This window comes from Chenopodium quinoa, unplaced genomic scaffold (assembly GCF_001683475.1).
Source record: "Chenopodium quinoa cultivar QQ74 unplaced genomic scaffold, ASM168347v1, whole genome shotgun sequence".
Lineage (NCBI taxonomy): Eukaryota > Viridiplantae > Streptophyta > Magnoliopsida > Caryophyllales > Amaranthaceae > Chenopodium > Chenopodium quinoa.
This window is the reverse complement of record NW_018742987.1, coordinates 834,900-860,821: the sequence shown is the minus strand read 5'-3', so window position 1 is coordinate 860,821 and position 25,922 is coordinate 834,900. Positions and strand designations below refer to the sequence as shown.

Genomic DNA, 25,922 nt, shown 5'->3' with positions numbered 1-25,922 from the left:
GGGCATTTTTTTGGTTGCCCAATCTCTCTCTAACCACTTTCTCACTCCTCCTCCCCATGGGCATTTTCTTGGTCATTTTTATTCTACACCAATGGTCAAAAATTATAATCCCCACCATTCTCTCTCCTATTTTTAACCCTATACCCCACCAATATTTATCTCTCCTACACATCATTAAATTTGTAATTTAGTATTTCTTAATTTTATTGTTAACAAAATTTTGTATTGATTAAATTATTTATGAGTAGTACAATATTAATTATTTTTAATATTCATTTTTGCAAAATGTATTTTTTAATAAAATAATAATATTTATTCTTAACTAAATTTTTTTATTGATTAAATTATTTATGAGTACAATATTAATTATTTGTGTCATTATTTTATGCGAAATTTCATTTTTCATTAGTACAACATTAACGATTACAACATTGGAACATAATGATCGTACACCAATCATACAAACCAAATAAATAAACGATTACAAAACTATTTATTCATTACGACCGTATTTTTGCCAAATATGCTCAACTAAATCATCTTTCAAAGAAAAATGGGTTTGGCTATCACGCAGGGTAATTCTTCTTTGAATATACGCGTCAAAATCAACGTTTGGTGGTCGGCCAACGTCAAATTCGAAAGGCTCGTTGTTATTCACTGTGACACTTGTACTCGGACCGGACCTTGCTCTATGAAGCTGAGGGCGATCTTCTTCATAATACCTTCTCAAAACTTCGGCACGAGTGTAATTGTGTCGTTCATCCTCGACAATCATGTTGTGCATAATGATACAAGCTTTCATTATGTCGCTCAAAATGTCTTCGTCGAAAGCAAGTGAGGGTTGTCGTAATATGGCAAACCTGGCCTGTAGAACTCCAAACGCACGTTCAACGTCTTTCCGAGCTGCAGCTTGTTTATCTGCAAATAACTTGTCCTTCTGGAGTTGAGGATATGTGATACCTTGTATAAATGTTGCCCAGTTCGGATATATACCATCTGTTAAGTAGTATCCCATGTTGTACTCATGGCCGTTTACCATAAAACTAATTGGTGGTGCCCGACCTTTCAAAACATCGTCAAACACCGGAGAGCAGTATAGGACGTTAAGATCATTACAAGAGCCGGGTATTCCAAAAAATGCATGCCAAATCCATAAATCTTGATCCGCAACAGCTTCGAGGATAAGGGTTGCATTCTTGCTACGACCTGCGTATTGTGCTTTCCAAGCCATAGGACAATTCTTCCACTCCCAGTGCATGCAGTCGATGCTAACGATCATGCCCGGGAATCCACGCATTTCATTTTGGTGAAGGATTCTCCTTAAATCTTCATCTGTTGGACTTCTTAAGTACTCGGCCTCAAAATGCTTGATCACCCCTTGAGTAAAATGTTGCATTGATTTTCTAGATGTTGTTTGACCCATGCGTATGTATTCATCTACGGCATCCGGAGCAACACCGTACGCTAACATTCTTATTGCAGCGGTGCATTTCTGCAGAGGTGATAAGCCAAGCCTACCAGCTGCATTCCTACGCTGCTGGAAGAACGGATCGCCCTCAACCACTTTAATCATAATCCGACAGAATAAAGGTTTGTGCATTCGAAATCGACGACGAAACTGATTTTCGGAATACACAGGATTTATTGCGAAGTAATCATTGTACAATTGCAAATGCCCTTTCTCCCTTTCTCTATCTCCCCTATGCTGCGGGACTGTTTCATCTTCATTTACAATTTCGATCTCGGATGGAGGTGGTTGAGGAAGCATTATGTTAGGTAAGTGATTTGTGACAAATTCGTCAACTAGATTATCAAATTCCGCATATTGATCTGAATCAGAAGAATTTGAGCTAGAGGTTGAGCTTATGGAAAACATTTTCTGTGTTTGGTTTTTGAATGTTTTGGTGTTGTGGATCAATTTATGGTTTCACACCTTTAAATAGGAAATGTTATCAGTGCATGTCCTTCAACTGAGTGTGAACTGACTACTCAATGTATAGTAAAAACAAAATACATGACTACTCAATTCTTAATAATCAATACCAACGCTTGTCATACGGTTGAAGTTATGTATGAAATGACTACTCAATGCTTGTATAAAACAAAAACTACAATTGGACTTGACTACTTTTTGGGATTTGACAGTTCAATGGTTGATAAAACCAACCACTTGACTCATGATTGTATAAGACAAAATCTACACACACTAGCTAGTACTTCACTCATAATTGAACAAAATATATGAAAATGTAATATAATTTGATTAATTTTTGGAACATAATTAATAATAAAAATTAATTCATTGCAACCTAAAATAAACAAAATACTTGAAATCATAATGCATAATAAACTACTCTACTTTCCACCATACACTTCTTGAATTAGTTCCTCCTTCCACGCTTCTTCAGTTGGTGTAAGTGGCATCGTTTTTGACATAATTGCTTGCAACATATCAAATTTCATCTTCTTCTCTTGTAATTCGACCTGTTTGTTTTTCCTCTTTTCCTTTTCCCTTTCAAGCTCCAACCTTTGCTGCCATAAATTTGCCTCAAAGCTTCTAACTTTAGTACAAGCCTGTATCTGTTCACCAATACTTAAAATTGCACTTTCATGAGCAATAGCTTTTCTCTTACGCTTAGCCTTTGCTTTTTTACCCCGTCGGGTCTTTAGTATTAACCTTAATGACTAACGGTGTTAACCTCCGTTGGTCATTAATGGCATGTTGTGACATTTCCATAAAACTGAAGGTTATATGGTGTATTAGAAAGTTTTTGGTGGTATACGGTGAATTAAGCTTAAACTGAGTGGTATATGGTGAAATTTCCGTATTTTTTTTTATTAAACCCCAAAAACTACCCATGGGCATTTTTCTCCCCATTGGTGGCAATGCTCTAATAACTTCATCTAAAGAGCAGATGTTCATGCTGAGCCTGAGCATTATTATGATGATTTGAATAAGGATTCAGGTCGATTTTGGCTTGGAAAAAATGAGCATGAACTAATTTTTGGCCTAAGGCCTAACCATGGTGATCCATGTCTAGTCATATTATTATTATCTTAGAAAATGTCAAAATGATACTTGCTGGTTCAAATGGGATTGACCATCTCACCTAGGGGTGAAAGTGAATCGGTGTAAAACCGAACCGAATCGAAAAACCGAACCGAATAAGGAATGTGGTTCGGTTTTTTGGGAGGGTGGTTCGGTTTCGGTGTCAAAAATAAAAAAATTTCGGTTTTCGGTTCGGTTTCGGTTCGGGAAATTGAAAAACCGAACCAAACCGAATTATAAGCCCAATCCTACAAAACCCCTGCCTGGCCCAAAACTAAATACCCTAGGTATATAATGAAAAATAAAAAAACCCTAATTCCACTAATCCTCTTAGCCTTTCTCCACTCTTTCGTCCCCTCTCCTGTCTGACTGTCTCCTCTGAGTCTCCGACCACCGTCCAGTAGGCACCAGGCGACCACCGTCAACGGTCCACCTGCTTCTCTCTCTCCTGTCTTCTCCTACTAATTAAGGTATGAAATATGCAATTTGCGAATTCAATTTGCGATTTTAATCGTTGCTCTACTTACTTGCTCTCTCCTGTCTTCTCCTACTAAAGTACTAAATACTAATCGTTGCTACTGCATATTCAATTGTGAATTGCGATTTTAATTTGCGATTTTAACTTGCGATTTTACTTGCTACTGCGATTTTAATTTGTGAATTGCGATTTTAGTTTGTGCTAATTTGTGGGAATTAATTTGTGGGAATTTTAGTTTGTACTAATTTGTGGGAATTTTAGTTTGCTTAATTTCTCTGCTACTGCATTTTCAATTTGTGGGAATTAACTTTCTGCTATTCTGCTAGACTGCTACAGTGTTACTGCTTTGCTATTACTCTGCTAGACTGCTATTGCATGTTCATCCTCTTCCTTTATTAACTTTCTGTTCTTATGTTGCTGTTTTTTATGTCCTAGGCCAATGGCAACCAATGTGGGTGTCAATGACCACCCTGAACAATCTGAACCTGAGACTGACCAATCTGACTGTAACAAAAAAGAAGAAGGTGTAAAAAGGAAGAGGATGAAAGAGCGGTCTGAAGTTTGGGAGCATTTTGTGAAAGAAGACTTACCTTCTAGAAGGCAGGCAACTTGCAAGTATTGTGGGATGAGCTACAAGTGCGGGGCAAAGAAAAACGGCACTAGTGTGTTATGGGCTCATATTAACCGTTGTCGTAAGTATCCCTATAACACCCCTAAAGATTCAAAACAAAGTTTACTTTCATTCAAAAGTGCTAAAGTAACAAGTGCTGCTGGTGGTACTAGTGGGTTGACATACCACAAATTTGATGCTGGTTGTATTAGAAAAGCTTTGTCGTATATGGTAATTGTTGATGAACTTCCATATAAGTTTGTTGAAGGTGTAGGTTTTAGACACTTTTGTGGTGTAATGGAACCTAGATTTAATGTTCCTTCTCGAATTACAGTAGCAAAAGATTGTTTTGAAACTTATTTAACTGAGAAAAGAAAGCTGAAAAATCAATTAAAGAAATGTAATTCAAGAGTTTCTTTAACCACTGATACTTGGACCTCTATACAACAAATCAATTACATGTGCTTGACTGTCCACTTCATTGATAATGACTGGAAATTACACAAAAGAATTCTGAAATTTTGTCCTATTTCTAGTCATAGGGGTGATGATATTGGCAAAGAAATTGAAAAATGTTTGCTTGATTGGGGGCTTGAAAAAGTCATGTGTATAACTGTTGATAATGCTAGCTCAAATGATACTGCAATTGGGTATTTGAGAAGGAAAATGAATGGATGGAAAACTGGGGTTCTTAAGGGTCGTTTCATTCACATGCGTTGTGTTGCACACATTGTCAACTTGGTTGTTTCTGATGGGTTGAAAACTGTTAATGAGTCTATTCAACGTGTAAGGCATGCTGTTAGGTTTATAAAAAAATCTCCTGCTAGGTTGCAAAGGTTTAAAAAATGTGTTGTAGATGAAAAAATCTACACTAAAAAGGGATTGTGCCTCGATGTGCCCACTAGGTGGAACTCCACCTATTTGATGTTATCTGCTGCTATTGAACTTGAGGATGCTTTTGAGAGGTATTCTGAGGAAGACCCTCACTATTTACTTGATTTGAGTGAGACAGATGGTAAGGGCAGCCCTGATGCTGATGACTAGAACAATGTGAGAAGATTTTCTGAATTTCTGCAAGCTTTTTATGATTTGACCATGCATATCTCTGGCTCTTTATATGTCACTTCGAATCTGTTTTTTCATGAATTGGTGAGTGTTAGTATACTTTTGAATGATTTGGTGTCAAGTGATGATCCGGATATGTGTCTTATGGCTTGTAGAATGAAAGATAAATATGAAAAGTATTGGGGTGATCCAGAAAAAATAAACCTCTTGATTTTTATTGCCGTTGTCCTTGATCCTCGTTATAAACTTGATTATGTTGAGTGGATGATAAATGAAATCTATAATTCTATTGTTGCATCAAAGTTGGTTAAAAATGTGAAAGAAGCTATGAATGCTTTATATGAGGATTATTGTGTTTCTTCATATGGTGATAGGAATAAGGTGGAAACGGCTTCAAGTAGTGATGATAAAATTCAAATGTCTCCCAAACATAAGAAGATAGAGGTCTTGAAGAATAAGTATAAGAAACACAAATGTGAGAGAGATGGAGATGCAAAAATAGAATAAGACAAATATTTGGAGGAGGATACGGCTGAAGATGTGGATGATTTTGACATTTTGAGCTGGTGGAAGTTCAATAGTTCAAGGTTTCCTACTGTTGCTAAAATTGCACGAGATGTTCTTGTTGTTCCTGTGTCGACAGTAGCTTCCGAGAGTGCTTTCAGCACTGGAGGCAGAGTTCTAGATCAGTTTAGGAGTTCATTAACTCCTTGAGTTGTGGAAGGTTTGGTATGTGCTCAAAATTGGTTACGTGCTGCACCATTCCCAAGTATTGAAGAGTGTTTAGAGGAAGTCGAGCATCTTGAAGAAGGTAAAATATAAGAACATTTAATCAAAGTTAATTATTTTTCATTATGTATATATATTTATTTTGGTTTCTTATCTTGTGAATTTTATTGAATTATGATAGAAATGAAGAATATGGCAATTGGTGATGCTAAAATTGATGAAGTGGTCGAAATACTTGAGTGATTGCTCTGTGCTGCTACTGCTGTGTTGATCTGCTGCCACTGCTGTGTTGATCTGCTGCTACTGGCCTACTGTGTTGTTGTTCTGCTGGCTGTTGCTACTGTTCTGCTGTTCTGTTGCTACTGTTCTGCTGTTCTGTTGCTACTGCTTTGCTGCCTGCTGGATCGATCTGTTCTGCTGGCTGCTGCTATTGTTTTGCTGTTCTGCTGGCTGTAATGTTGTTGAATGTTGATCATGTTATGTTTAACTTAAGTAGTTCTGTTAAAACTTGTTTAATTTGAGTTTGTATGGATTGATTGGTTTGATTTGATACTTTGTTAGTTTGTTATTTAAACTGAAAACTTAAGTTTGTATGATTTGGATTGGTTTGTAGACTTTGTACTTTGTATGAATTGGACTAAATTTGTTTGCTGTTATTTTGTTAATTTGCACTGCTTGCTGTGTTAGTGAGAATAGTGACTTAGTGTGTTGATTAATGAGGCCCAATTTGCAGATTATTGGCCCAAATAAAAGAGGCCCAAAAAAATCGGTTTGGTTCGGTTTTTTTATTCTGAAACCGAAATAAATATGGTTCAATTTGGTTCAGTTTCTAAAGTAAAGTGGTGCGGTGTGGTTTCTAAAATCAAGAAACCGAATTAAGGTGGTTCGGTTTCGGTTTGGGCCAAAAACCAAACCGAACACCGAACTTTCACCCCTAATCTCACCCATGTCCAACTTGATTCTCAACTTGGGCTCATGCAAGACTTGACCAATGGAAAACTCAAAACACTACCTTACCCGATTCTTCACCCTGCAAACATAATGCTATAATATCCGAATATACACCGTACACAATCAAACTACTCCATATTTAAAAAGAAACGGAACGAATACTGATCTGATAGATACCCGAAAAAGATAGAGAATTCCCTAGACAATTGTACTTGGTAGGAAAATATCGTTTCACCAATATCTACTGCTCTACTCGTATTACATTAGACAAATGAAGTAGGAAATCATAAAGAATTAAAGATCAATCAATTAGTCTAAGGTGCACCCTTGTGCACCTAAAATAGGTGTAACAACGTAGCCCAAAAGCCCTAATTACACACATCCAATTAAAAAATGCCCTAAAACTAAAAAAACACGGAAATTGCAATACACCCACCCACACCCAATAAATGTAAAGTCATTTCCAAACTCAAAAATCTTCTTCTTCTATATGATTTTCTCTCTCCTCTTTTTCACTTTCTCTCTCCTCTATTTCATTCTTTCACTAAAAAACTGCAAAAACTTCAATGGACATTAGGAAAGAGATGCAAAATCAAAAGGATCTTCCCCAAAAATGCTATTTTATGTAAATTTCACTTAATTTTGTTTGAATTTATATGATTATCACTTAATTTTGTTTGAATATTGTTCGAAATTTATTATGGAATTGTCAAAAAAAATAGTGAAATCAAACGGATATTTTATGTTCACATTTCGAAATGCATATGTTTATATTTTGAATTCTTATGTTCATATTTTTTTATGTATATGTTCACCTTCTGAAATGCTTAATTATGTTGAACGCATTCAAAAATGAATCAATGCATATGTTCATATTTTGAATTCATATGTTCATATTTTTAATACTTATGAATTGAGATGCATATGTTTCATAATCATATTATTTTTATTTCTTCAATTTTTTATGTTCATAACAAAATGCCTTATATTCATAATAATATTTTATATGTTCATAATGTAAATATTCATAGAAAATATTTGTTGTTCTCATTAAGTTTGTTTATGCATATCTTCTCTCTCTTAAATGCATATGATCATATTTTTTACGCATATGTTCACCTTTTAAATGGTTATATTCACTTTAAGGACACCAATGCTTACGTTCATATTTTGAATTGTTATGTTTACTTTCTGAAATGCATATGGTCATATGTTTTATGCTTATGTTCACTTTCTGAAAAGCTAATATTCACATTTAAGGAAACCTATGCATATGTTCATATTTTGCATGATTATGTTCATTGATAAAAAAAAATGTAGAAAATCAAATGAAAATTCATACACAAATAAAATTGATCGAAGCTAAAAAAATAATCAATTCATATGAATTCAAAAAATCAAATAAACAACCAATTCCATATTGTAAGTAACATATTCAATCGTTAAATCGAAAAAACGAGAAAAATAAAAATAAAAAAAAAAAAAAAAAAAAAAAGAGGAAAAAGGAATTAAAAAAGGAAGGAGAAAATATAGAGTATAATTTGTGAATTCAAAGATTCATATATACCTTAATCAATCGAAATTAAAGCACAAAATCGAAATTCACACAAAAATTCATACTTAATAACTATTTTCATGTTGTAAGAAACAAATTCAATAAAAAAAAGTGTAAAAAGGGGGGGGGGAAATTAAAAAAACAGAGGAGAGAGAAAATTAAAAATGAAGGAGAAAAATAAAGGAGAAGAAACCTAAAGTTCACTTTCTGAAAAGTTAATGTTCATATTGTGCTGTTGTTACACCTATTTCTAGGTGCATGAGTGTGCACCTAAGAATATACGTCTGACGCCTCACATCATATGATATGTAGTCTGTAGCATGCAAGCCCCATGAATTGAAGGGCGACAAACCAAACGAACATCATTTCGCCTGCTCACTTTGGCCTTTTGCTGATCTCATTATTCGCTGCGTTACGAAATCTTAATTTTTTATCAGATTAGATACATTTATTTCATTGATAACAATCTATTATTACCATTTAACCAATTTAATGTAATTGTACTCCTTAATGATTTCTTTCCATTTTTATAAATCAAATAAAATCTTTGAGTTTCCTCTAATACTGATATTTATTTATTTTCTTCTGCCTATAAAATTCTTCATATGACAGTCTTTATTTCATTTTTTATTATTTCACAAAATAAAGTACTTCTCCAATAATGTCTTCTTCTCTACTGTTCAAAACATACCATGTAAAGTCTCAACCTTTGTGTGTCATTCTTCATGTAGTTCTTTGATGCATCAATTTATAGGGGTTCCATTTTTTTTTTTTTTTTAATTCGAATTTTTAGTGAAAATTTAAACATTTTCAAAGTTTAGTATAGCTAAATTGATAGGTACGGAGTAAAATCTTTGCTAATGCTCCGTAAATAATTTCGAAGGGGAGATGATTTTCCTTGATTAATGAATTGAGACTTGAGAGTGGGAACTCCTTTCAGTGACGGGATCCTTACTAGAGAGGATCCCGTCCTGAGATCTGGTCCTAAAGGACTAATTGTATGTTTTTCACAACTTTTTATTAATTAAAAAAAACTTCGTAATTTGTAATTTTTATGTAATCTTTCGAATATGATGAGAATATCGACTATAATTGTTTCATGAATTTTACCAATTGTCTTGATTCTAACATTTTAAAATTGGAACAGGCTTATGAAGTGGTTTTGGCCTTGTTATCAGTTATCCTACTACTAAGCATCAACTTAGTGGAATGTCGAACGGTTAGAGTGTTGGAGGGCGGAGTTCCGAAAGGGTGTCGAAAGCATGGTGCATTTTTGACGGATTTTGGTGGCGTAGGAGATGGAAAGACGTCGAACACCAAGGCGTTTCGATCAGCCATTGCTAGCCTAAGCAAGTATGCATCCGATGGCGGGGCGGAACTTATTGTTCCACCAGGGAAATGGCTGACTGGCAGCTTCAATCTCACTAGTAGCTTTACTCTTTACCTTGACAAAGATGCCGTTCTTATTGCTTCCGAGGTAATAAAACTCAATTCTAAACATGATTAATAGTTGAAATGTTGTCACTATAATGCCCCTATTTAAAGTTTAGTCAAATACTATAATGCCCCTATTTAAAGTTTAGTCAAATTATATCGTGCACTTGAGAGTATGGAGAACTGTACTTTTAAAGTTGTTACATACAAGGCCACTCGTTAAGAGTATGGAGAACCGTGCTTTTAAAGTTGTTACATACACGGCCTCTCATACTCTCACTCGTTAAACATAACACTTGGATGGACAAAGGGAGGCATGAGATCCTCTATTGTGTATTTGTGTGTATACAACATACAAGTATATAAATCCAATTCGAACTTATCAAATTTATGTATCGATAAATGGGAGGACGAGGGTTTTTAATATTCCCTCGGTCCAACAATTGGCAACAATTTTGTTTTAGGATGTCCCAAATAATTGGCGATTTTATAAATCTTGGAATTAAAACTTTTAGTATACCAATATGACCATATTACACCTAATATTGGATTTATAAACCATAGGATTTCATTTCCTATTCATTAGTTTCTTGGTCATTCTTATATGTCAAACAGGATGAATCAGAATGGCCTGTTCTTCCTCCCTTGCCTTCCTATGGAAAAGGCAGGGACGCTCCGGCCGGGAGATATGCTAGTCTCATCTTTGGAACCAACCTTACTGATGTTGTAATTACTGGTAATATTCTTAACACCTTAATCATCCTATAACCAATTTCTCTAGCTAATCTGTCTTTACTAAACAGACTCTGTCATCATCAAAAACTTATGCATTAAATCAATAGGAGGCAATGCAACAATTGATGGCCAAGGGGCTTACTGGTGGGACAAGTTTAAGAAGCAAGAGCTTAATCTGACGCGTCCTTACTTAATCGAGATTATGTTCTCTGATCAAGTTCAAATCTTTAATCTCACTTTACTGAACTCTCCTTCATGGAATGTGCATCCTATTTACAGCAGGTTGATTAGTCTTTATATAATTCATTTTGACCTGAATATATACTTTTGTTCCTATGAAATTAATCTTTAGAGTTTTATTGCAGCAATGTTATAGTCCAAGGCCTAACCATCTTAGCTCCTGTGGATTCTCCTAATACAGATGGGATCAATCCAGGTGATTTATAGAATTTCAGTAACATTGTGGATGTGTGTACAAACTTATATCGCCAAAAGCCTAAACTCTTCAACCTATTTCTTATAATCATGCAGATTCTTGCTCGAATGTTAGGATTGAGGATAGCTATATAGTCTCAGGAGATGACTGTATCGCGATCAAGAGTGGTTGGGATCAATATGGGATCAAATTCGGAATGCCAACACAACATGTAAACATTCGAAGAATAACCTGCATTTCCCCTGATAGTGCAACAATTGCCTTAGGCAGTGAAATGTCAGGTGGAATCCAAGATGTAAGGGCAGAACAAATCACAGCAATTAACACAGAATCAGGGGTCAGAATTAAGACAGCCCCAGGAAGGGGTGCCTTTGTTAAGGACATATTTGTCAAGGGCATGACCTTGAGTACAATGAAGTATGTGTTTTGGATGACTGGCGACTACGGATCCCACCCTGATCCAGGTTTCGATCCCAAGGCGCTGCCTATAATCAGCGGGATCAATTACCAGGATGTGACAGCTGAGGATGTTCAGATGTCAGGAAATCTTGCAGGAATCGAGAATGATAAGTTCACCGGGATCTGTCTCTCTAATGTTACTATTTCTTTGGCTGAGAAACATAAGAAAGTTCAGTGGAATTGCACAAACATTGAAGGGACTACTAGTGGAGTTAATCCTCAAGCTTGTGATTTGTTGCCTGATAAGCAGCCTGGTAAAGTAGTGCCTTGTCCTTTCCCTACTGATAAACTTCCTATTGATGATGTTGAGTTGAAGATTTGTACAGTTAGGCCAAAACCTCCTAGATATTAGGTTAATCAGATGTAATTCTAGTTTTTTTAACTTCGCGGTTTTGGTAATAAGATGATCAGTTTTTAACTTAAGGACTGTAAAATATTTTCTACTCCGACTATATTTTCCCCTGTTTTCTAGCATTCTAGGCATAAAGCTCTTATTCTTTGTAATCTAGTCCCAAGACTGTCATTTAAAAAAACAATTTTTTTTAAAAAAAGAAAAAGAAAAAGAAAAGTACATTAAACTCTATAAGCCAACTTGAAGGAGATCTTCAATTTTTCATTCAATTTCCAGTAAACACAATAATTGGAATGCCATCCTTAAGGAGATATAGTGACAAACTCTGTTGATATATCTCAAACGGAGTATAAATGAATCTAGACAGAAGCGAATTCAGAATCCATGTATTCAGCAAAATATGTGAGAATGAAATGATACTTGTCCATTGAACCCAATTACAAAGCACATAATAAAGATTTACTTTGTATTAGGAACCAGCAAGAGACATGTATTCTTCAAAGAATCCAAAAAGAAAAAAAAAGAACATAAAAAGATCAGTTATAATTCGTATGAGATATCTGCATAAGACCAAGCAAGATAAAGTTTCAAAGCCTTCCAGCGTGCTATATACGTTGATCCTTTTCTATTGATTTACGCTTGCTTTATAAGTTTGTGCCAGTGCGACAAAAACAGCAACATGAACCCATATATTTCAAATGCTCACTCAGACTTCAGAAATCTGAATTAAACAGCTAGCTGCTGACCACAAAACACCAGTAAAATCTTACATGACCTTCCGACAGATGAGCTTACTAACCCTGGAGCATAATATTAGCCAAGGTACAATACCAATCTGCGTACACAGGATTAGCAAGAATTTTTTGTTATAATTTATTTTTATATTGAAGTGAGATCACTAACTGTATCAAAATCAAAATATGAACATCAGAACATGATAACCAAAAAACAAAGAAGACACTTGCATGTTCGGTGTAATTGTGAGATGAATATGGGATCTTTAGTTAACTTAAATAAAAAAAATATCATAAAAAGATCAGCACGTAGAGTAAATTCAGCAGCTGAAAGCCTGAAAATGGAGACACTTCAGAGTTCAGGCCATCCACTTAAGAAACCCAATGGAAGGGTAAGTGGCTCTGACCTGCTCATCCCAAATACTTTGTACAAGGGTGAAATCTGTTTCAATGACAGAAGGCATTCATTTTGGAGGGCCAACTATCACATCTCAGATTCCATGTAGGATACAAATATAGGATCGCTAGGAGCCTCATTCAGTAACCTAGCTGCATCTGAAGATGCTTTTTTTAAAGAAAATTCATTGTTGTGTGATATGGCTATGAAGACAGGACAAAAATACATAAAGGATAGTTTCACTGATGTCAGGGAAAAATAATTATTCCATAAAGGGTTTTATGAAGAGCATGCTGAGGATGCTCAAGATTTCTTGCACATAGGTCAGATTCATAGGAGTAATAAAATCACAAGACATAGCACACTGAACAGGATAAAAAAGATACTTTCTACAACGTGAGCAAGCTACATATGCCATACCATCTAGCAAGCACCCTGGCTGACTGGCAAATAGATGAATAAGGATAAAATCTCAAGGGTCTTGAATGAAAGACATCAGCTATGACTCCTATCAGTCCTATGAAGCCCGTGAAAGTGTCAGTCTGAAGTTAGACTAGAAGACCCCATTTAAGATCATGGAAACTGATATCTTACAGAAGGCTGGTGACTGATGTGGGAGAAGTTGTTGGGGAATCCAACCCAATGTATACAATGTGATATAAATAAGCATGGGGTGGATGGAATCTGACAAAAGTCCAACGGTTAGTAGTGTAGGTAGCTACAATGCATGCCATGCAAGATTGCTTCTGGGTATAAGGCAGATTTGGCATGAAGCAGGATAAAGACTCAAGACTTGAGGTATGTGCATTGGCAGATCATTATCAAGATTGAAGCTCGTAAATTATTTCAAACACTTAACACAACAAATACATTTTTTTTTTTAATGAAAATTCAACTTTGCATCCAACAAATCTTCTAAAACCTTAACAACCATAGCCTTGATAGGTAAGTAGTCAACTTGCAAAATGAGAGGTGTAGGAATCGACCAGTCATGCAAAAATTAAAGAGAAAAGAACCATATCACACTCATACCATTACTTTGTCCTCTGAACCACCACCAGATTTCCAAGATAGCATCCTTCCTGCGCCAAGAAAATATATAATTACAAGACTGTAGGCAGTAAATTGTATCATGAGCTAACACCCAAACACCATCTCTGATTCTTCCAAAGATTAGTGTAGGTAGTTTCAAAAATGGGTTAGTTGCTAATGTAAAAACCATACACACTAAATTTTTAGAAGCTTAATAAAGAAACAAAAACATTGCAATAAAATGACTTGCAAGTGGTTGAAGTTCCTCACCAAATGGTTGTACAAGCTCCTTAGATATTGATCCAACAGGGTATTTCCAAAACCAAACTCCCAGCAAAAGATAGGTTAATGCCTGAAACACAGACAAATTAATTTAAAACCTGAAATGTACAAGCACAAAAGAATTAGCACAAGCAGAGTCTGCAAATAGGCACCTTTACAGGAGTCACATACTTCATATATGGATCGTATAATGATTTCCTATCTAGAATTTGTTGTTCTTGCCCTACAAGTGATGTCAAACACAAGACCAAAATCAATATTATGTATCAACAAATTCAAGATCCCACAGGAATTCTCCATTTGCTAATACAGCTGTATAGTACTGCGTCAAATTACCAAATACTAATCCAACAGCACATATGGAAATTAGTAAAAGCCAAAAGAAAAAAATACATCCAAAGTTAAATTTTGGACACAATATACAATATCAAAACCATCACTTTGGTCTCAACAAAGAAAAAAGGACACACATTAAACCAGCTATAGACCAACTCGGTAATAAATAATAAGTCGCATTACATGACCAACAAGTCAAGATGATTTATTAATGCTTGTTAATCTGACAAAATGACAAGCTATGGTTTCCTTTCACTTACATTTTATAAGCTCTTTTTCCTTAGCTGCTGCTGTTCTCCTAAGTTTTGCTGCTTGTGCAAACGTCGATGGTCTATTGTCAACAATATACGCGAAGGTAAGAAGACACGAATCACACGATATTGCCAAGGGAGGTATAATATATAGGGAAAGCAGAAAAGTCAATAATATTTTCCTTGTGATAGTTACATGAAGGTCTGTATACAGAAAATGGCAGGCAGCACTAATTCGCTTCAATCAGTCCTGGGTGAAGAGTTCAACTTAAATGCATTAATTTGATCTAACTATAACAGGAAATAACAAGACTCAACTGTGACAATGTGCTAGCTTCTTTCAAAAGCTGTTTAATTTCTGCGCGCAGCTCCTTTTCCTCATCACTCGGAGCTCCTCCACTCTTGAGAGAAAAATAAACAAATAAGCCAATAAAGTCTCGGTTAGTGCTACAAATCATAAAGATTAAGCATATTGCGGGATAACCCCCCCCCCCCCAAAAAAAAAAAAAAAAAAAAAAAAGAAAATCAAAGAAATCCACAATCATATAAATCTTAATCATCAGAATTCATGGTACCATTCTAAAAGAATCCGAAGTCAAAGTGTGCACAATTTTTCGTAGAAGACAATAACAGTATAGAGCTATATGACATCTTTTCTGATACCATAACTGATTTGTACGACGACAGCTTCTGTAACAGGAAATGATAAGTTTCCAATACACTCCTTAAACCGTAAAACATCAAAATGTGATCTACTCGTCGTATTTTTCAATTCTTGAGCTCATAGGAATTTATTACACTCTTTATTCATACATACTAGCGTGTGCACTATACTCAAGTAGAGAGAATAATGCATTACCTTAATTTGGTGCTCTAAGTATCTAGGAATAAACTGAAGCAAGGCAACGAGGATAAAGATCGTCGGAGCTGCCAAACTACTTCCATCATCATCCATTTTCTCTCCTGCTTAATCAAATTACAATAAAACCGGCAACAATTCGAGAGTCACGAATGCACCGTACTTCGGGACAACAACCTGTTAAAGACATTCAGTTGATAAATTCTACAGCATTGGTACAAATGATGACATAGTTAGCAACTAAACAAGCAGACATTTATTTATAATTCTACTACAGGTGAAACAACTAAATTGGATTCGTGAATTTAGGATCACTAACTCTCACAAAAATAAATTAAAAGCATTAAGACATGAAGATTTACAATTCATAACAACTAGTTTGTCAATAAGTGATTGAATTAATTGAAATAAATCATATTATCGATCAAGCAATATTCAAATCGACAATTAAATACAACAAATCATCATAAATGAATGAACAAATGACCGATAAAAACAAATCACAGGTAAATATCAGTAGTATAAGCTAAAATTAACTAGAAATACAGCTCAAAATAAGAAGTGAAGAATGAAGAGCACTTACCAAAATTATTTAGGAATCTCCAAACTAGAGATAAATCACGAACCCTAATTTTTGGAAATAAAAGTCAAATCAGCCCTTAAAATTGACGGATTGATGAAGGATATAGAAATTAAAAGTATGAATCATGAAGTATTGAAGATGGAAGAGGTGGATGTTGCGTTTTTCAGCAAAATTAATGGTGGGACGTGGGTTTGTTCTTTCTTCTATTTGTTGGGCAGGAGAAAACTGGAGAAGGTGAACCGTTTTTTTATTTATTCGTTTATTTTAATGACTTCTAACGTTTCAGATTAGATGACATGTTTCCACTTTAACATATTTTATAAACCTTTTTTTTTTTCGAGGACACAATTCATAAGCTTGGTTTTGATTAATCTTGATTTATTTTAATTAACTTTCACTTTAAAAACGTTACTGCTTTGCCAATTTTACTCCTCAATTGATTTTTTTTTTACTTAAAAATAAAATTAGAAAATGAAGTAAATGGTTACCTATATTAATGAAGTTATTTGAAGATTTAGGGTGAGTTTATCCCCAGACCCGGATCCAGATTTCGAACTCTACCACATCAGCTTTTCACTAACTTTAAAATATTTTTATATTATTCTGATTCATACAAGACTTTCTCCAAATTTACACATTATCCCAAAACTCACTCCAAACTCATTTAATCCTCTTCAAAATATATTTATTTTTTTTGTAAAATACTATTTTTTTTAAAAAAAAAATTATTGTAAACTTTTGGTTGGTGAGGTGGCTAATTTTCATTGGCCTTGCAAAGTCTTGACATGAGTTAGGATTTTCCAAACTCCATGTAAGACTCACATGAGTCTTAGATGAGTTTATTGCAAGAATCTTGAGTAAGACTCATGTTGAGACTTTGATTAAGACTTGTAATAAACTTACCCTTAGTTTTTAAAGCTTTCTCTTTAAATCTTACTCCGTATTCCGAAGTAAATACCGGGGGCGGAGACCGGTAAATACTCCGTATATTTCATCAAAGTAAAAATGTAGCTCAAGATAAATTTCACAAAACCCCATATGACTCTATATTTTCTTATACATAAATCACATTATGTTTTTAAAGAGTTGAAGATCGTGTGAAACAAGTAACAATACTGTAGTATGTAAATTTCAAAATTGACCAGGCAAATTTTGATCAACCCAAAGACGGATCAGAATTCGAAACCAAAAGCCTAAAACAATATTCCAAAATATACAAAGTATAAAGGAATAAATGGAAAAGTAACCAAATCCGACTCGAAACCGGAAGGAGTAACCTATCTTTGTTCAAATAAAAAAGAGTTGGACATCATGATAATTACAAGCTTTTACCAGAAGTCCCCAAAGCTTTTCTAATGATTTGTATTCTATGTATAGCAAAATAAATAGAGTTACAAGTATTAAGATGGAGGAGAGAGCTCGCAGGTGTCAAATTCATTGGCACCCTGCAAACGCTTACTACCAGAGCTTTGCTTAACATTCCAACTTAGCTGACCAGTAGGAACTATCAACCAGATCCGACGGGGACTGTATATACAAACCCAGCTCCATTTGTATCAAGAACAAAAAAATAACTAATTTAGTATCTTTGTTGGCATGGCCTGCTGCTCTAGAAATGAAATTGCTCTCGGATACATAGCTGCTTAATATCTACACTTTCCTTCACTGGTTGCAACTTGATCTCATACAGCTTCGGCCAAAGTTTACCAGTCACTGCAAGGAAAGAATGTTATAAACCCAACTAGGTCATGATGGACTTAAAGACCTTTTTGTACTCTATTAGTCTTCTCCTTAATCTAAAATTTTTACCTTTTACTGTAATACACATGAGGCACAAACGAAAGGGGCAATTGAATCTAGGACCTAATAAACCTAGGAGGCTAAGGCCTTAATCAGATCCAGTATCTTGTACGGGGTAATACAGATGTTTATAAGTCTGGCCATTACAAATTAGACAGGCAGCCAAAAAAAAAAGCATTTGATCTACAACTATCAAGCAGACTAGCAGAGAGCTTGCTTAATTATGTTCCCTGCGCACGTTAAAGAACCAATATTTACTCTTCTGTTATACAGATACTAAACATCTATTAACTGTTATTTATAGCAGCTTAAAATTATTACGAGTAATAATTTACATCATAGAAGGAATGGTCCAATTAGGTTTAGAAATATATCAGAACAGAAAACTTACAATGGAGACGAAGCTAATTAAGGAATGTTGATATTAGGCTAAGAACAAAGAACGAATTTAGAGACCTTGAGGTAAATCACCCAGCTAAGTCGCATTGGGCTAAAAAGTTATGTGGGAAAGGGCATAGGAAGAGCAAAAAAAAACATTTACTAGTATTTAACTCATCATTTAAAGCACTGTGGCTTGTGAATGAAAGTTTCAAAATATCTCTGCTTATGCATTGCTAAAATTGATTGATTCCTCATGCAGGTAACATGCAAAAGAAATAGCTTACCAAAGATGCGCTGTTTACTGCTGTCCCAAGCTATGCCATTCAAAACGTCAATACTCTACAGAAATGTAAAATGTCATATATGAGAATTTAGAACCTTTTTCCCTCTAAAGGATACCCTATTGCAGGGCTCACAACAAAACCAGTAGTCCAGTACCCACCCCCCAGGCCCCCATCATGTGCTAACTATAACACTGAGGCAATCACAGCAGGCAACATAAGAAAACTTTCAAGAATATCACTTGTAAAAAGACTCATTAAAAAATTACGTAATAATAATAATAGAAAAATAAAATCATGGGCCATCTGATAGAGTCGAATTATTACCTTTTCACCAGAAGCTATCAATCCTTCCCTGAAAATTTGGGCAAAAGAAAAAGGTGTCAATATGATATTAGGAAGAAAAAATAAAAAGATGAGATTAGTTGCATAAATTCAGTGAGCACCTCAAATTGGGAAGAAGAATCCACCCAACCACAATGCCATCTCCAGGTGATATTTTAGCAATGCAATCAGTCTGCCCACGAAGAACGAATCAACTTTAGAAGGCTCACATGGCCCCAAGAAAAACACGTGCTACCAAGCCCCATTACAAGCAACCTTCAGGCCTCATATTTACCCACCCACCCAACCACCCCCCCCCCAAAAAAAAAAAAAAAAAAAAAAAAAAACACACACACACACACACACTCTTTAGGCTTCCTAGGAAGCATAGAAAAACTTTCTAAAAATGGAGTTATTACCCATAGAAATCATGAATTAAAATTATCTAATGTAAAAGAAGACTTTCAAAGTGATATGAAACAAGTTGCTCAATAAGCACTAGTAATTAGCCCATTTATAAAAGATATTACAAAAGCTGCTGTCAGCACTAAAATAACGCCCTCTCATAACATAACCAGACTCTTGGCTAAATTATAGAGAAAATTGTCAACTGCCAATATATAATAAGTATAACTTTTTGGAACTGAAGTAAAGTTGGCCTCAGATTTTGAAAGGAAAAAGATGAAATATTTCACATGAGTTGGCACTGCCAGGCTGCAAGCTCAATATGCAAACACAGATGCTTCAAAAAGATTCAAGCAAAAGTTTACTGACTCAGTGAACTTCTCCGTAGGTTTGAAAACACAAGCAACAGAGCAGAAAGCCACAGTATTACAATTATACAAATGTATTACCATCCAAACATTTGCCCACACTTCACCATTCACAAACTCTAATTCATTCAGGTTGTGTACTTCAAGACCTTGATATCTAATGGTTTGCCTTTGAATTTCTGTAAACAAGTGCTAACATAAGTAAGGTTAAGTATGTCATTAACTAAAAGAAAACAGCAGAGCAGAAAAATATTCTTCTAAAGAACCAAGGGTATATGAGAAATGTTATGTGCACCCACAACTGAGCTGAGATTACATTCAAATTACATAAGTTTCAGAAAAGATAGCAACGAGTAGAAAAGTAGACAAAAGACAGACATTGAAGTTGAAGGTGCAGTATTGCACAATAACAGTTCGTGCACATACTTACTCCCACTGTACAACAGCAAGTGAATGACATCTTGGCATGCAAGTTTTATGTATATGAAACCTAAGATCTCATCTATTCCACCTTTTTCCTATTGAATTTATCTTTGGGAGGGGGAGGGGGAGGGGAATAGAGAGGTGGAGAATATTCTAAATGTCAGACTGAGGAAAGATAATACACCAAATAGCAATGTGGGGAAATAGCAAATGAACTTTGAGACCAGGGATGTTTCGAATACTAAATGAGAAGAGCAGTGAAATCATAAACAGGTACCTTTCATAGTTTGGGGATCATATTGATATAATGTTGAAGAGCCATCACTTCCAAACAAGATTTTACCATCAGTAGCAAGTCCCCAACCATCATTCATTTGATGCGTAAATGATGCTAGCTGCAAGAAGCATGTAGGCATAAATAAGTAAAGCATCTAAACTAATCAATCAAAGGCATTAAAAAAGAACACAAAACAGGAGTCCATGAATTAGATCAGCTATAACCAATTGACCTAATATTTGTTTTAAAAATTTGTCAAACAAACAAAAGATACACATAACATCCACGGCAGGTGCTTTCAATACAAGTCTACAACAATCTTTTGATATGGTGTTGGTGAATGAATCAGCAAAAACAAGCTGTGAGGCTTACTATTGAAATATGAAGAATGAATACTATGATCAAAGAAAAGCATAAATTATGTACAGCAAGCTCAAGTAAGGTGCAAGGAAAGAAGACATGGGAAAATAAGAAAAAGAAATGGAAGAAACAAGGAATGAAGTGCATACAAAACATGTTCACTTTGGACATCATATACCCTATTTGATTCCATCTCATACCCACAATCAAGATAATTTCACAAGTCACAGAACAAGTTTAGCAGTCTTCACCACACTTGAACAAATTGGAGTTTTAGTTGAAGACTATGAGCAGTCAATTGCATGCCAAATATTTAAAATATTGTATCACAGATAAAACCAGACATACATCAAAACTATGATTGAAGTTTACTTAACAGTTATAAAGCTTTAAGTATCAAAAATCCAAAATGCAACAAATCTCATAACAGCAGTCAAAAAATCAAAATGCAACAAATCTCATAACAGCAGTCAAAAAATCAAAATGCAAGGTATTTACACAGAAGACAGTTCTTTACTTCCTCCGTTCTTTACTACTTGACCCGCTTTGACTTTTACACTATTCACCACCCCTCCTTTGACCGTCTTTTGTGAATAATATGTAAGGAAAAATATATTAATGTATGATATTTTTGGATTCGTCTCAATAAGTACTATCATAATATATAACTTTTATAATTTTTACTTATGGAGAATTTAAGTTATTGATCGTTAAAGTTTTGCATTGGCAAGCGTGATAAAAGAAACAGGTCAAGTAAAAAAGAACAGAGGAAGTATTAACCAGCAAATGAAACCAAAATGGACTTTATTGAAGCAATGTGATGCAAATCCAGAAGATATGGGTAGGCCAGACTTCCAGCGAGATTTAAATCAATATTTTATGGCAAATCAGACAATACATAATACTCTTAAGTCGTAAAAAATTATAAACAATAAAAATAGATCAAGATAGGTAAAGAATGTAACACAGACTCTGTTAAAATTTTGTCTGTCATAGATGTAACCAATTTTCTGCAACCACGTAAGTTGATACAACCTACAAAGGCAATAATCAATGATTTAGAAAACACATCAAAGTACTGTGCCACTGAACATTTTCATTCACTTAAGATGAATAATTAGTGTTAAAGTAAAAGAAAATAGATTAGGTTCTTCAAAGGCATACATAAATTATTATTCTGAGATTCATTGGAGAGGAAGTTATAAATTTCAGAAAACTATAGTATAAAATAGCCGTCTTTTTGCCTTGATATACAAGACCTCTTTCTTTGACATTTATAAATAATGGCCAATAATAGAGCCACAATTATTTGCTTGCTAATTTGAGATTTCTATTTGGCTAATCGAAGGACTTGTTCAGTTACCATTTTTCTAAGTCAATCGTTATGTCCATTAGACAAAGATTTCTCATTTATGGTGCAATTAAATTTCCCTCTATCATAGCCTATGAACTTGTACCAAACTATCAAATGAAGGACAAGAGTGTATGCCGTATATGTGACATAAAAGAAGCTGCTTGTTTGACAACATACCCAAATGTTGAGAGCAAGCCAGCAGAAAACTATGCTAAGAAAAAGAATCATACAATCACAGCCACTCAACTGGACATACATTCACAGCCACTACTAAAAATCTCAAGGACTTTTCTACATACAGCATTAACGAGAGAATGACCAAAAGTAAAAAAGTTATTACTAAAACAATTAGGGATACATACCTTTCACCAAAGAGAGTTAATCCTTCCCCAAAAGAAGAATAATCCATCTTATACTCAGCCTCAACCTGTTAAATCAAGGGATGCAACTATCAGAAGCAGTCAACAAAACTCAATAGATGAAAAGCATAATAAATATGTGCTCACACGTATAACACGAATAATTTTCATCTGGGTATACAGGGGGAAATAGTACAGAAAATTAAAATCTAGAGCCCCTCTACACAAGCAATAAATTGGCACAGTAAAAAATTAAAATAAAATACTAAAAAGAAAAGCGCATGTGGAAGATCTTTCCAATCACCTATGAGAAGGAGAGGAGCAACCGGCAAGAAAATAAAACAGCTAAATTAAATCTTATACTGTTCAAGCGAACTTTGTGGTACCTTATCGAAGCCCCAGATGCTATGCAGGTATAACATAAACACCAGTATAAACTAGCATAGTTAGTCCCGATAATACAATAGCAGGTATATCATTATCACCACTGTTGAATTTAATAGGACACCAACTCTTGGATAGTTTAATACAATGGGAGAGTCTCTAAAATTCCAGATTCATGCAAGATGCAAAAATTTCTATTTAAATATAAAAATAAAAACAAAACCTCACAGGACAAACCGACAAAGATATTAAAACTTCCTAGACCATGTTAGATCATCAAGTTCACAAATTGAAGTGGAAATGAACATAAAGTACTTTAAAAAAAAATTAAAAAAAAAAGTGTACCTTTCCTGTTTGTAGAGCAACTCTCCTCACGGCAGACTGCAAGATTTAAATTGAAGTCAGATTACAAACATTAAAATTATCCAAACACCAACAACACGGATGTATAGTTTAATTTTTTATTTTATTTTTTTATTCTGACAATTTTATTTTATTTAATTTTTTTTATTTTGGATGATAGTGGAAAGAAGGTTAGAGGGAATAGAAAAGAAGAGGAGCTCAGAAAGAAAGAATAGTTTTGAGATGGTTCCATCATAAAGAAACATTGATGAACCCTGATTTCCTTTCTTAAGATTGGAGTGGGAAACAGTATAACAAGGACAGTAACAGTGGCAACAGAAAACCAACAGGTATGGCAAATAACAGTAGTCTAAAGAAGTCAAAAGGTGTGTAGTCTACCTCTAATTATTTTTAACTAGAAGAGAGAGTGTTTTCGAAGGAAGAGTTGCAGAATAACTTGAAGTAGTATCATCAAGCAATGGCCTTGTTATAACTTGTGCACTAAACAGTTAATCATGCTTGATTCATGACATATTGAAGTTCTTACTTCTTCCAAGCATACCAAATCAAAACTCGAGGAAGAACTCACCTGGCCATAAAGACCAATTGATTCATAAAGAGTGTCATTTTTCCAATATAGAAGCCCCTGGAAAGAGACACATATTGATGTTAGTCTCCGGGAACACACACACATGTATAATCGCTTGTTTAGCACAAAACAACACCCACTTGGCACACTCAGAATTGAAACTTCTAAACTCAGCATAAGCACACTCAAATGACCCACCACTCCAAACCTCATTCGATATAATCGGAAAATTTTGGACGGCTCCAGCCACGACATGTAATTTAACAATATACATATTGAAATTTGAAAGCTTTACTTCTTAAATCTAGACTCATTGAACAACCTACAGATAAATTCAAGGGATAAACTATCATCGACAAAGTCACCCAATTGATTTTAATCAGCCTGATATGGCACATTAGCTTGATCATCTAAATCCTACAGTTGACCACTTCTTGTTGTGACAACATCATTACAATCCAATCTAATCAGCACGAACATTAGAACAAAAACTTATGAGCTAAGTCTAAAATCAACAAGTGAAAAACCCTAAATTCAGGAATTCAATGTACTCTTATCACACAATTCTAAACAAAATTATCATCAAATCTGTCATCAATATGCAAATCCCTTTCCCCCCAAGATAAATCATGAACTCATAACAATCAGAAATTCAACGATAAATTAAATTACAACAGAAAAACCCTAATCGCAGCCAACAAATTTCATGTAATTTAGCACAATGAGCATAATTTCTCAAATGTTTAATCAATTGCAACAATCAAAATTCATACATAATAACAGGAAACAACAACTTGAAAAATTCAAACCTGGGTAAAAGCTTTGGGATCATGGGGAAAATCATTAACAACATCAATGGAAAAAATCTGATTAGATTGAAATTTCTGGGAAATGTGAGGGAGTGCAACCCAGGCGTTCGACGAAATGCCAAAAAGAACAAGGACAAAGAGAAGAAGCGCAATTGGGATAACTCGAGTTAGCCATCGATAAGGAGAAGAAGGAGAGGGAGAAGGCATGGACGAGTGAGGAACTGAGTTGGATCGTTCAGTGAGTTTCTTCTTCTTTCTCTGGGTTCCACCACCTGCCATTAACGATCGAGTAGAGAGAAAAGTCCAACAACTTTCTTACATCATTTTTTAGGCAGTATGATGGTGCGTTACTAGACGAGGAATGGTCCATGTCTCTCCCAATAAGGACAAAGGGTGAGCATTTGAGCAAACATAGTTGAAAATTGGGGTCACCATTACCCAATTAGGGTTGGCATTGGTCGAGTCAAATGGAAGACCCATTTTAGGGGCGGGGTGGGATTGGGAGAGACATCTTGTTTGCGGCTAGACACTCTATGTGGTTGCTTATAAAAGAATAAAATAGTTCCTGTGATATTGACCGAATAACTTTTATAATACTGACCTAGTATCCCTTATAACAATGACGAAATAACTCTTGTAATACTTAAGGGTATGTTTTTACTAAATTGAGCTGAGCAGAACTAGATTATTTATGAGAAAAGGAAATTAAGAACTAAACTGAGTTGAGCTAAACTGAATTGTTTATGAAAGAAAAAAATTAAAAACTAAACTGAAATGAAATTAAGCTGAAGAGAACAGGTTTTAACCGAGTAACCCACATAACACAACGAAATAACGTTTGTAACACTAGTCGAGTAACCCCCATAACAAATAACAGTAATGAAGTAATCCTTATGATGGTTGGTCACACGATGTTATGTAAGTTTAAACTAATTTCTAAAATAAAACATTCTTATTACGAAGTATTTTTTTTAAACCACATGAACATTCTTACCGGCAAAGCCTAAAAACAACATTAACAATAATTCAGTTCAATCAAAATAAGTTTAGTTCAGTAAAAATAATTTCATTTAAGTAAAAATAAGTATAGTTCAGTAAAATTTGGTAACTTTTGTTTTTAAGAAAAATTCAGTAACTTT

The 25,922-nt window shown here is 34.7% G+C and overlaps 4 protein-coding genes across 6 annotated transcripts; 1 reads left to right on the top strand and 3 right to left on the bottom strand.

Moving 5' to 3' along the window:
- Nucleotides 1-493: 493 nt before the first annotated feature.
- Nucleotides 494-1,876, bottom strand: LOC110729479 (protein ALP1-like). The gene has a single exon (XM_021909213.1). The coding sequence runs from the start codon at nt 1,874-1,876 to the stop codon at nt 494-496; it is 1,383 nt and encodes a 460-aa protein (XP_021764905.1).
- Nucleotides 1,877-9,007: 7,131 nt separating this feature from the next.
- Nucleotides 9,008-12,080, top strand: LOC110729589 (probable polygalacturonase). 2 transcript variants are annotated; one of them, XM_021909337.1, is made up of 6 exons: nt 9,008-9,131; nt 9,585-9,914; nt 10,487-10,607; nt 10,714-10,888; nt 10,972-11,042; nt 11,138-12,080. In XM_021909337.1, the coding sequence occupies exons 1-6, from the start codon at nt 9,099-9,101 to the stop codon at nt 11,851-11,853; spliced, it is 1,446 nt and encodes a 481-aa protein (XP_021765029.1). In that variant the 5' UTR covers nt 9,008-9,098; the 3' UTR covers nt 11,854-12,080. The 2 variants fall into 2 exon arrangements, with proteins under 2 accessions (XP_021765029.1, XP_021765028.1); XM_021909336.1 differs by having other exon boundaries at nt 10,675-10,888.
- Nucleotides 12,081-12,225: 145 nt separating this feature from the next.
- LOC110729590 (tail-anchored protein insertion receptor WRB-like) lies at nt 12,226-16,592 on the bottom strand. Of its 2 annotated transcripts, XM_021909339.1 has the most exons (8): nt 16,328-16,592; nt 15,745-15,921; nt 15,204-15,286; nt 14,895-14,965; nt 14,451-14,521; nt 14,287-14,368; nt 14,017-14,066; nt 12,226-12,688 (listed from the first exon to the last, which is right to left on the bottom strand). In XM_021909339.1, exons 2-8 carry the CDS (start codon nt 15,838-15,840, stop codon nt 12,620-12,622), a joined length of 522 nt encoding a protein of 173 aa, XP_021765031.1. In that variant the 5' UTR covers nt 15,841-15,921; nt 16,328-16,592; the 3' UTR covers nt 12,226-12,619. The 2 variants fall into 2 exon arrangements, with proteins under 2 accessions (XP_021765031.1, XP_021765030.1); XM_021909338.1 differs by lacking the exons at nt 15,745-15,921; nt 16,328-16,592 and having other exon boundaries at nt 15,204-15,733.
- Nucleotides 16,593-17,452: 860 nt separating this feature from the next.
- On the bottom strand, nt 17,453-25,147 carry LOC110729588 (glutaminyl-peptide cyclotransferase-like). The gene is made up of 11 exons (XM_021909335.1): nt 24,784-25,147; nt 23,975-24,031; nt 23,389-23,424; nt 22,663-22,727; nt 21,918-21,981; nt 20,587-20,704; nt 19,968-20,065; nt 19,236-19,306; nt 19,117-19,144; nt 18,793-18,847; nt 17,453-18,040 (listed from the first exon to the last, which is right to left on the bottom strand). Exons 1-11 carry the CDS (start codon nt 25,060-25,062, stop codon nt 17,937-17,939), a joined length of 975 nt encoding a protein of 324 aa, XP_021765027.1. The 5' UTR covers nt 25,063-25,147; the 3' UTR covers nt 17,453-17,936.
- Between the last annotated feature and the right edge of the window lie 775 nt (nt 25,148-25,922).

Bases quoted from the DNA above. Each gene is read 5' to 3' on its own strand.
- LOC110729479 (XM_021909213.1), bottom strand. From the start codon at position 1,876: ATGTTTTCCATAAGCTCAACCTCTAGCTCAAATTCTTCTGATTCAGAT.
- LOC110729589 (XM_021909336.1), top strand. From the start codon at position 9,099: ATGTCTTCTTCTCTACTGTTCAAAACATACCAT. The intron at 9,132-9,584 runs GTAAAGTCTCAA...AAATTGGAACAG, and splicing joins TACTGTTCAAAACATACCAT to GCTTATGAAGTGGTTTTGGC. The intron at 9,915-10,486 runs GTAATAAAACTC...TATGTCAAACAG, and splicing joins CCGTTCTTATTGCTTCCGAG to GATGAATCAGAATGGCCTGT.
- LOC110729590 (XM_021909338.1), bottom strand. From the start codon at position 15,445: ATGATTAAGATTTATATGATTGTGGATTTCTTTGATTTTCTTTTTTTT. The intron at 14,369-14,450 runs GTGCCTATTTGC...TCTGTGTTTCAG, and splicing joins AGTATGTGACTCCTGTAAAG to GCATTAACCTATCTTTTGCT. The intron at 12,689-14,016 runs GTATGAGTGTGA...CTGTGTACGCAG, and splicing joins GTTCAGAGGACAAAGTAATG to ATTGGTATTGTACCTTGGCT.
- LOC110729588 (XM_021909335.1), bottom strand. From the start codon at position 25,062: ATGGCAGGTGGTGGAACCCAGAGAAAGAAGAAGAAACTCACTGAACGA. The intron at 22,728-23,388 runs GTACACTTTTTT...TTGATTTAACAG, and splicing joins TTGCTCTACAAACAGGAAAG to GTTGAGGCTGAGTATAAGAT. The intron at 18,041-18,792 runs GTAAGCTATTTC...CTTTCCTTGCAG, and splicing joins CAGTAAACAGCGCATCTTTG to TGACTGGTAAACTTTGGCCG.